The following is an 11,471-nucleotide window of genomic DNA, read 5'->3' on the forward strand; positions in this document are numbered from 1 at the left end:
TGGGAAGTTGTTGTCTCAAAAACGTAATGAACACTATAATTACACTTAAGGTAAAACAGCCTGCAATATGTGCAAAGGGATTTCCTGCTTAAGATAAAGCAAGTCCTTTTAAAATATAGAATTTTAGTAATACATAACTAGAATGCATCTAGTGCAAGCGTTTTTTATACGTTTTTATTGGAAAGACACACTCCAGGACTCGGCTGGTAACACCCATGCATTACCTCTCAAAAAGAAGAAATCTTGGTCACCGTGAAGCCTCAAAAGACTCCATTAAAGCTATATACTGGATTTAATTGAAGCAATGTTTAGATTTGTTGATTAACCAATTGCACACATTTACACTTCTGTCAGGTAACAGGCACCCTGGTCACTTCTTTCTCTGTCTGCCTCTCCCTTGTCTTCCCAACACAGGAAAGCCACTGAATTCCCTTTCAATCAGAAGTACCTCATTTCGGCATTAATCGTTCAGGAACCGGTTTTTGTTTTAACAAAAAGTATGGCTAATGTTTTTGTAAAATCAAAAATGAATAGGAAGATTGTTCCCAACTCGTCCTCCCCCGCACTTCAAACCCAGCCCATAGTTCAGCAAAACTTTCTGCTTGTGGCTTTTCACATTAAAAGCAGAGCCCATGCCCCATTTTACATTAGAGAGAAAAAATGCCCACGAACATTCAACCAGTTTTAAAGTCACAAACAAAACTGATTTAAAGTAAACAGACGAGAAAAAAATCAAAACCGTTTTCAGGATAAATTCACTCTCAGGAGGAAATATTGGCATGTGCATAGACATAGAGGCACTCGCACAGAAATATTGGCACATGTAATGACTATGTTGGATTTCTCGCGGAAATGTCATTTGCGAGAAACTGTTGGCATGAGAGTCACTCACAGCGCATAAGTTTCGGGTTAATTGTAGAAGGAAATATTGGCATTCCCAAAGCATTACTTCCACTTGCGATGAAATATTAGCACTCACGAGGAAATCTGCGAATTTGAGAGAGTAATTATACTTGTGCATAGATTTAGGAAAATTGGGACCTCCTCCCATTAGCAGAGTGCCAAAGATCGGGGCCAAGACGAGACTTTGTTCGAGTTACAAAAACGTCCAGACCTGTACATGTTCTTGAGGAGGCTCCCAGCCAAAGAATGCTTTGTTTTTTCCCCACCTAGGTTTGTGCTATAGAAGTCCCTCACACAGACAGACAGACATTTTCTATCCACCTCTGCACTCTTGTATTTCTGTAGATAAATCACACGTGCGTGTATGTACGTATGCGTGTTCTTCTACGCAGATACAGAGATATACGCGACGTTCAGAGAAGCCACTTAGGCCCTGGCATCACATATCGCAGGATTGCGCCTCGCAGGAAGTTAAGATGCGCGCGCTTAGAGGCCACAATGGCCGCTCCACAGGGGCACGCGGGCTCCTAGGTGTCGGTAAGTGGCTCTGTGCCGTAGAGGTGGTGGCCTCCTCACACAGCCGGTCCCCAGCTCCGGGTCGGAGTCTCTATCGGGAACCCTCGGCTCCTGTCTCTGACACAAGCTTGAGTTGAAAGACTGCAGGTTTGGCTGTGAGTGACGGGCTAACGGCCCGTGGAGTCAGTCAGGCCTGTGGAGTAGGCAGTGGGAGATTTCTAACAAGGCCTAGCTCGCTGAGGGGCAGTCAGGCAGCGTCAGGCACTACACCGAGCTGTTCTGAAAATGATCGCTAATAATCCGGACAGACCGGTCCTCCAGGGCTCTGGAACAACCACAGATACACCGGTGATCACTCCAAGTGTAAACACGCACCCATCTTTACTGACTGAACTGAGGAGATAATGAAGGCAGGACGGGACTAGCAGGGCAGGCCTGTGCGTGATAGCGCCAGTGGAGAGGTGATCTATGCTAATAGAGGGGCGGGGTCCTGTACGAGTCTGACACCGCACTGGTGAGTTCAAGTACAGCACAACACTGCTCACACGAGGTCACTGTCTGTAGCACAACACTAGTGTGGTCACATTTAGCAAATAACACAGTCTTGGAGATGTTCATACACAGCACGTGCAGGTGTGGGTCACGACTAGGACCGCACTGGAGGCCCCATTTACGAAGTGACATAGACTCGGTGTGGCCATACAGCTCGTAAATGTTTTGGGGTCACATACAGCGCAGCAGATGCTGCGGACACACAGCACTTGACAAGTCACATGCACCACGGCACTAAGCAGTTCGCATACAGCGCAGCACTGGCACAACTACACATAGCACAACACTGAAGGGTCACGTACAACACAGCGCCCGCGGGGTCACGCACGCCCCAACAAACGCTTGCGAAGTTATGCACAGCGCCTGCGGGGTCACGCACAGCGCCCGCGGGGTCACGCACACCCCAACAAACGCTTGCGAAGTTACGCACAGCGCCTGCGGGGTCACGCACAGCGCCTGCGGGGTCACGCACGGCACGGCGCTGACGGGGAGGGAGACAAGTAGCACAGCACTGTGGGGGTGGGGTGCACACAACAACACAGACCAGAGAAGAACACCAGATTCTTACCTTTCTTGATGACAGACTGGTCCAGAAGGCTCATCCCCGAGCTGTCCTCCACCACCTGCAGGGGCACCAGGAACAAACAAGGGCGCTTTAGAACAAGCGCTGGGAACACGCGGGGGGGGGGCTGCAGCCGCTAATGCACGCGCACACAACCAGGAACACACACGCTGGCCTGTACGAGAGCACAACGTATCAAAACACACGATTTCAATACAAGACATAAATCAGGCAAGTTCATACACACACTTCCATATAAAAGAAACGTTTACAGATGCAACCAGCGCAAAACACAAATGCAAAAAAAGGTACCACGCACACAGAAAACATGGCACGCACAAAAAGTTCGGCTTCTAGGTCCCGAGACTGCTCTGGAGGTCTGGCGTCTCTTGTTCTAGGTGTTGTCCGAGGAGCTATGCCTCTAAATGCCCTGCTTCTTGGCTCTACGTCCTTAATTCAGAATGCTCCGCTCTCGCGCCCTGATCTTTTGATATGTTATTGGCTCTAGGCGCCATGTGTGCTCTGCGTCTAAGCGCTTCGATCTTAAGCTATGTGTGCTTCTAGGTTTCTTGTGTGTTGTGATTCCCTGATCTTGCGCTATTATTGGCTCTAATGTTCCTATATGTTATGGTGCCAGGTGCCATGATCCGTTCCAGTGGATACTCTGCAAGCCGTGTTTCTGGGTACTCTGAGTCTTGAGTCAGTGCTGGCTCTGCTGTTCTGATCTTACCATCCAGGTGGCTTTCGTGTGTTCTTTTTTTTAAGTGCTGTGCTCTCGGGTCTAGATACTCTGCTCCTAGGTACCGTGTTACAGTTCTAAACGTCTTGTTGTTAAGCTTTTTGATTTGTGTGCTCTGCTATTCGGGTGCTGTATGCGTGTGCTCTGCTGTCTGGCACAAATGCTCAGTCCTGGCCTTGTTTCGCCTCAAGGTGCTCTTAATCAAGGCGCTATGTTCTGGATTCACCGGCTGCAACTTCCCTCCCACTCCAGATTCTCTGTTTACGCATGCGCAGTTGGGTGCCTCAGATGCTCTGCCCTGGTTCTAGCTTCTCCACGTGAGGACTCCGGGTGCAGGGTGATGGGTGCTCTGCTCGGGTTCCAAGTGACCTGTTGTCGCTGGGAATTGTGTGATGCGGTAATACGTGGTTTGTCTGTAAAGCGGTAATTGTACGCCATGTTTGTGTGGTAACATGGGTGTTGCTAGTGACAGTATGTGGAATGCTTGTCTGTTCACTATTTGTATACGGCAGCGGGTTAACAATAGCTTGGAGCGCGCTGTGAGGCTAAACAGGGGCTTGCGTAACAGATGTGCGGGGGAGGGGGGGGGGATGTTTAGGGAAACAGGCCCACTGCTCCCAAAGCCATGCAAAAGACAGACAAACCACCCTAGGGCGGTGGCATGGCTCCAAACACACCTTAGACGACAATAGCAAACGTATGCGCACACACAAATCAAGCAGACAAACGCACATAAATAGAAGTTCACGTCTAGAAATGCGCAGAACACACCCATTCGACTCACACTTGTGCGAAAACGCACACACCATCAGTACCGCGCAAACATACGCTAAACACACACGTATGCAAATTATACAAGCACACAGCTCCCCATAAAACATATATACAGCACGCACACACTAAAGCTATAGAAGTGTTTACTGCATACATATATACTAACTCTTACGTGCAAGCACGAGTACACACGTGCTACCATTTAAGGAACGCGCACAAACACGCCAAGAACATATATTCTGAAAATATCCTTTGTATAACTGTTGCTACGTTTTAAGTTTTTACACAGAAACGAACAAGAAATAGTAAATGAAAAGGTACAGTAAGAAATGTTCACAAATTCTACTTGGAACCCACGGTGTGGATTACAGGCCGACATCTTGAAAAGGAACGCGCCAACATCTCAACAGCGGAGAATAAAATGGAAAATCATATTTTCAGATACGAAAGGGGCGGGGTGGGTGTGGAGGGGGGAGTGGAGGGGGGGGGGGGGGGGGGTTATGGTATTGGTACAGTGTACGTCCACGACAAAATTGGTTCAAATATATTTACAATAAAAAATTGCATTTCCTAAGAACTGGAGGCGTGTTCCCTGTCGCCGGTTCGGTAAAATAAGGAATTTACTATCGGGCGCGCCTGTCTGGTCTGGATAGGACGAGGCATAACATCGGGTTTATTGGGAATGCTCCTTGTTGGGACCTGCCCAGTCCTGCGTGAATCCTAATTTAAAAACAATTGTTTTAATTATAATTCGTTGTGCATGGATTGTGAAATAATTGCTATAAGAAAATATAAATAATGAACTGGTATTTAAGCGAAAACGACACCAACTCCCAACATAAATATCAGAGTCATAAATATATATATAGCTATATCTATCTCTCTCTCTATATATATATATACATATATATACACAATGTGTGCGCGTGTGTAAAAATTGTCTTCATTTCGCAAATTGTAATTGTAGGTAATGATGACGCGTTTCATGTAATTTAATTAGCAAAGAACACGCAAATGTTTTTGAACAGCGGGTAGTAGAATTGGTCCTTCAGATTATTTTAAAACTCTTTCCCGTGTCCATTTCTTGGACGTGCAAAATAATGTAACACGCGTCTACTAAAAAGGAAGGGATAGGACGCACGAGCTCAAAGCTATGGCTCAAGGGGGAGAGTTTTTATCTTTTAGTTTATAAAGCCTTTAAAAAGCAATTCAATGTGAACATTAAGGAGACGAAAATAAGAATATGTATTTAACAAAGCGCGCCACCCGCCTTGCAGATCTAAACACAAAAAGTGACAAATATTTTAGAAACAATTAGCAGTTAAATTTGCCGTTGGATTTTTCGTCCGTGGACAAACATGAAACCACAAACAAGGGCAGATTTTAGCATTTGAATTCTTTTATTTTAAAGCGCTCAGTTGTCGCGGGTAAAGGTTAAGAGCACAACGAGGTGTAGTGTTGCCTTTTTGGTTTCTGATCGAAACAGATCTCAAGATTACCTGTAATTACGGTCGCGATAAATGCGACTGCCGTGGGCCGGCGGTGTCCTGCCAGCTGTGGCGATGCGTCAGGAAAGGCGAGCAGAATCAAACGCCAGCGGCGGCCGTGCTGGGATTGCTGTTACTTATTGATATCACTTTGGCTGCAAGTTATGACTTGTTGCTATTTATTAGGGCGGATGGCCATTGTTGTCGCTTTAAAGGGTTACTATTATGTCGGAGCATTTTAAAGTGCATTGTCCCACATTACAATACGCTATGTTGCCTTACATTCATTTATTTTCGTTTCTGCGGGGCACGTCCTATGCTGTCATTATGATCTACTTGTTCAAGTAGGGAGGACCTGAGCAGTGTTTGCTTCTAAGTGCCGCGTGCTTCTACCGGGCTTGGGCCCTGTCCGATCAAGCTGAAAACATAGGGCCTATGTACCACAAATGGGGTGGAAGAAAGGGTAGGTTAATTACCTCCACTTCTGGAATAAGAGGGCTGTACGGGTACGAGCTTGACGGTTACTGGAGATTTAGCTTAAATGCAAGTGACAGTGACGCATAGTGTGATCCGAAGACAGAGGGGACTACTTCAAGCACTTTTAGCGCGCAGAAGCGGCCGGTAGCGCTATGCACATGCAGCACGCAGAAGCGGCCGGTAGCGTTATGCACATGCAGCGCGCAGAAGCGGCCGGTAGCGCTATGCACATGCTGCGCGCAGAAGGGCCGGTAGCGCTATGCACATGCAGCGCGCAGAAGAGGCCGGTAGCGCTATGCACATGCAGGCTCTGTGAGCATGGGTTTGGAGACACAAAAGACCATTGCCCCTCGGCGGGGTGAGCGCGTTCTGAACAGCTGTAGCGCCGAGAGAAGGCTCGCAGCGCTGAGACCCACCTGGATGTCCTCGATGCTGTGGTGGCCCAGGCCATGCAGGCTCAGGTGCCCCTCCGTCAGCCCGTGGCCCCCGTCCCCCAGGCCGTGCAGCAGGCGGGGCACCGCGCCGTAGTCCCGGCGGGGGTCCAGTCCCAGGGCGCGGTGCGTCTGGGACAGCAGCACCCCCTCTTCCTGGCGGGCGCGCTGGGAGTGCCAGGCCTGCTGCTGCTGGTGCAGGGGCCCCAGGCCCGAGTAGGGGTCGGTCAGGTGGGGGTAGCCGGACTCCTGGCTCTGGGAGTAGGACAAGGAGGGCTGCGGGTAGGGGGGCGGGAAGTACGGCGGCTGGAAGTCCGAGGCCGGGGTGTGGCAGAGCGGCGGCGCAGACGAGTAGCCGGCCTGGTTCAGGGAGGAGAGCTGGGAGAGCCGGCTCCCGGAGGAAGAGCTGTTCAGTCCATCAGGGCGGTCCTGGAGGGGAGAGAGCACAGTCAGAGGCAGGTAACAACACTCTGGAGCAGCAAGAAACACAGACAGGTGGAGACCCAGGCAGGTGTAGGTCATCAGGAAGGTACACGTCATCAATAACCACTGCTATGGGGCCTATCGATACACTAAGGTAGGTACTCGTCATCAATAACCAATAGAATGGGGCCTATTGATAAACAAAAGTAGCTACACTCATCGATAACTACTAGTATGGGGCCTGTTGATAATCACGCCATCAATAACCACTAGTTTGGGGTCCTAGAGACAAACCAACGCATGTGTGGATCATCAATAATCACTAGTGTGGAGAGGGTGCTATTGATAAACTATGGTAGGTACACGTCATCAATAACCTATAGTATGAGGGGCCAATTGATAAACTAAGGTGGGTACACATCATCAATACCCAATAGTAAGGCGCCTATTAATAAGCAAAAGTAGCTACACTCATCAATAACCAATAGTATGGGGCCTATTGATAAACAAAAGTAGCAACACTCACCAATAACCAGTATATTTGTATTGTAATTGCATATATATTTAGCGCGTACAACCCTTGACGAGGCGTTGAAGCGCTTTTTATGGGCCTATCGATAAACAAAAACAGCTACACTCGTCAATAACCAATAGAATGGGGCCTATTGATAAACAAAAGTAGCTACTCTCATCAATAACTACTAGTATTTTGGGCCTGTTGATAACCCAAGGTAGGTATACTTCATCAATAACCACCACTAGTATTGGGGGGCTATCGATAATCTTAGGTACACGTCATCAATGACCACTAGTATGGGGGGGGGCTATCGATGCACTAACGCAGGTGTAGATGATCAATAGCCACTCGTACCAGTGGTTTAGCCCTGAACTAACTCAGGCCCGGGTCACCAACAATGAACTCGTTTAAGGGGCTTATCGATAAACAACCATAGGTATAGGTCGCCAATAATCATCTTATATACACGGCATCTAGATGATCAATACCCATTCAGACAGGTACAGACCATCAATAACCACTCGTATTAGGTGCTTATCGATAAACTTGGTACAAAAGGGGGTATTAAACTTGCGCAGGTGTATATCATACATAATCTCTGCTATCGGGGGTTATCGATAAACTAGGGCAAGTGCATATCACTATTAATCTCTGGTATCAGGGCCTATCGAAATACTACTTATAGAATCGCTTATCAATACTTTCTCAAACAGGTACAGGGCATCAGTAGCCAATCATACTGTCACATATCATCAATAATCCCACAGACTCGGTGCAGGGGTTATCAATAAACGAAGATCGCCAATAATATCTCAGGAAGACGTGGAGAATCAATATTTCCCTTTCCCCTCTATTAACAGGTTCGTAGCAATACATTCAGACACGTTGGGTCATCCACACGCACTCAGGCAGGCGTCGATAATCAATACTCGCACACAAGTGATCGATCGAAGTGGTCCCACAAACTGTTGGCTCTCAACGTGAGCTGCTACATGGGTGTGATTCGGACGGCTGCCTTTCAAGTCAGTGTGTAATTAATGCCACCCTGTGTTTTCCAAAACATGTAATGTCTCCATTGGTTATGTGGAAGGGAGTCACTCCCAAGCGCCTCGAAGGCCTAAATCCAATCAAATCAAAGCGGTATCCGCGCGTATAGATGACTAATATTCAAAACACCCTCCATGAACGCCGTGTGTCGCGTGGATGTGTTGTGCATGTTTGTGATTTGTATGTTTTATGTGAGCTTTGTGTGGTATGTGTGACGTTTACTCATACGATGTGTGGGTTTTGCGTCATGTGTATTCGTGCGTGTGTGTTTGGTGCGTGTGTTTTTTGTGAAACCTTGTATTCTCTGCGCACCCCCTCTGGGTCGTCAAAAGTTCTCACGCCATCCATATAGGCACGTATGTATGGGTCATGGCATATCGTTACAGGGTCAATAGATCTACTAGTATCCATCCACACACAGCTGCTGATTATCTATTCACAATTACGGGTCAGCCCTACAGATTCATACTGTCTATACTCGAACATGGCACCAGGGTGCTTTTCATGGCCCGCAAACACCCTTAATCCGTTTCCATACCCACGGGCCACAATTAAACGGTCATAGCGCCTGTAAACACGGGTAAGGCGCTGCACTGTAATTCAATTGTAAACACACCGCCTGGAGGTTGTGTGTCACCGGCCAGCGATAATCACTTCTACTTTCAAAATCACGTGTGTCCTCTGCACACCGCACACATCCTACAAACACCCACCCCGATCATCAATAAACAGCGTTCTCGTCGGTAAACACACACCTGGGGGCAAGCGCCTGCAATCGCCTCATTCACAAGGCGTCTGCCATTTAACATAACATAAGGTAACGTGAATGTGAGCACTTTCACCCATAGGTATCTTGTCCTGGCGCTGAATAACAGATGCTTATTGTTACCCAACTCAATGGTACTCATTTTATCGACCCCAGATAGATGAAAGGCTGAGTGGACCAGCCGGAATTTGAACCTGTGACCATGGGAACACAGGCCCCTGCTGTGGACGCATTAGACCACTGACTAAACACGGATTTAAGCGCCTTGAAGTGGGCGTGGACGCTCAGACGCTATAGAAATAACCCGCCCAAGAGATGTCTGTCAGCGTATACGTGGATAGCTGATACAGAACACACGTCACATAAAGCCCCCTATGGGGAGGGAGTAAAGTGGCAGATACGCGCCTCGTGTAAAACACATCTCTCTTGCAAGCACATACGTAATTTGAAGACGTAAAGGTGGAGGGCTGCTCCCAGCGCCTAAATGACCCGCGCTTGTAAATAGCTGAGCTCACGACCCCCTACATGTGTGTAAGAAGTGTTGAGCAGACATCTGCTTGCCACGGTGACCCCCTCCCCCCCCTCCGCGCCCCAGTCACCAACATTCACCTGCAATTCGTAGTGAAAAGTCACCCGTTGTCTGTGCCACTTAGAACCCCGCCAGTCGTGCCTGCAGCCTCAGGTAATCACCGTGTGGGAGCCCGTGCACCAGGGCACAGTGGCAGAGATGGCACGGGCGCCGAGCAGACAACATGCAGGGCATGTAGCAGTGCACATAGCGGCTTGAGGCGGGCTGTTACCCGAAGAGGCAGTTATAGGAAGAGAGGGAAGACGGACAAAGCAAGCTGGAGGTAAAAGATCGCTGCCTGGAGCTCGGGAGACTGGCAGGCAGGCACCCTCACCCGGGAGACGTGCTATTTTTGTCTGTGTGTGTGTGTGGGTGGGTGGGGGGGGGGGGGGTTGCAGTGACCTCCACCCCCTGTCTCGCTGCAGGCAGTGCCCGGAGGTTCTGGAGTTCGGGTATCAAATTGTGACTTCAGGACTCTCTGCACCCCTCCCCCGGCTATAGCGACGAGAAACATCAGTCGACACCCCCAAATCAGGGAAGCGACCCCCGAACACCCCCACACCTCTGCAGCCCTCACCTCCCCCACACACACAGACATCCATCTGCAGAATGGGACTGTCAGTCCCCAAAAGTACGTGCAAACATTATAAACCAGCGAAGCCCCCCCACCACAGGCACACGCACCGCCGTGCCCCCACCACAGGCACACGCACCGCCGTGCCCTCACCACAGACACACGCACCGCGCCGTGCCCTCACCACAGAACCGCCGTGCCCTCACGGCATCCCAACCCGCTCTCACTCACCATGGCCGAGTACGTGTGCACCAGCATCTGTGCGGAGGACGAGGAGCCGTGCAAAAAAACAAGAATACACCAAAGCGGCGAGCGAAAAATCTCAGTTCTGCCCCCAGAAGCCCCGGTCCATGCAGTGCCAAGACGCAGATCCGTGGGTGCCCAGTGCCGGGGGGAGGAGGGGGTGTTCCGGGGCAGAGGGTCAGTGCGAGCCCAGGGTCAGTGCCGGGGCTGAAAGTGCAGGAGGGGGGCAGTGCTAGGGTATTTAGTGCAGAGACAAGAGTACCGGGGAAGTGAGTCAGTGCCCCGAGGTTACTCTGCGCCTGGGGGCAGGGGGCTATGCCAGGGCTCCAGTGCCCCGGGGAGGAGGTGTGCCAGGGAGTCAAGGGGGTCTTTTCTACAGGGGTGTGCCAGGGGAGGTGAATGTAAACCCCAGGTGATTCTGCCACCGTTGTTTGCTGTGCCACGGGCCAGTGCCGGGGGGTGCCAGGGGTCTCAGTGCCAGGGAGTAGTGCCCGGGGGTCGTCGCTCCAGGGCTCTCGGTGCCAGCCTCTCAGACCCTGCCTGTGCTTCGAGGGCTGCAGACGGTGCCTGTGCCACAGCCGTCTGCCTCTGAGGACACTCCGCCTCCATGCGCTCCACTTATAGCGCCGGGGACGCGCAGGAGGCGCGGGAGCGCGCCTTAAAGAGACAGCGCACGCCTGGCTGCCTTCCAGCCCTTTGTGAACCATATAGTTGGAGGGGTAATTGGGGGTGGGTAGGGTGGCGGGCGGGGGCAGTAGTGTAGGAGGGGGGAGGCACAAGGAAAGATTTTATTTACTGGCACCAGGCACCCCTTTAAGCACACAATAAAGAGAAAGAATGCCCTTTGAATATTTACACATATGCAAAACCATGCATATATATAAACACGCGA

General features: G+C 50.0%; 1 protein-coding gene across 1 annotated transcript in view; it reads right to left on the minus strand.

Moving 5' to 3' along the window:
• TFAP2E (transcription factor AP-2 epsilon) overlaps positions 1-11,154 on the minus strand; it is a 91,269-nt gene extending 80,115 nt beyond the window's left edge. The window contains exons 1-3 of the mRNA XM_086956506.1: positions 10,568-11,154; positions 6,427-6,870; positions 2,540-2,594 (exon numbers count right to left, since the gene is read on the minus strand). Of these exons, the coding sequence (XP_086812632.1) occupies positions 2,540-2,594; positions 6,427-6,870; positions 10,568-10,594 (526 nt within the window). The 5' untranslated portion in view covers positions 10,595-11,154. The remainder of the gene's footprint in view (positions 1-2,539; positions 2,595-6,426; positions 6,871-10,567) is intronic.
• Positions 11,155-11,471: the final 317 nt, after the last annotated feature.

This window comes from Lissotriton vulgaris, chromosome 2_1 (genome assembly GCF_964263255.1).
Source record: "Lissotriton vulgaris chromosome 2_1, aLisVul1.2, whole genome shotgun sequence".
Classification (NCBI taxonomy): Eukaryota; Metazoa; Chordata; class Amphibia; order Caudata; family Salamandridae; genus Lissotriton; species Lissotriton vulgaris.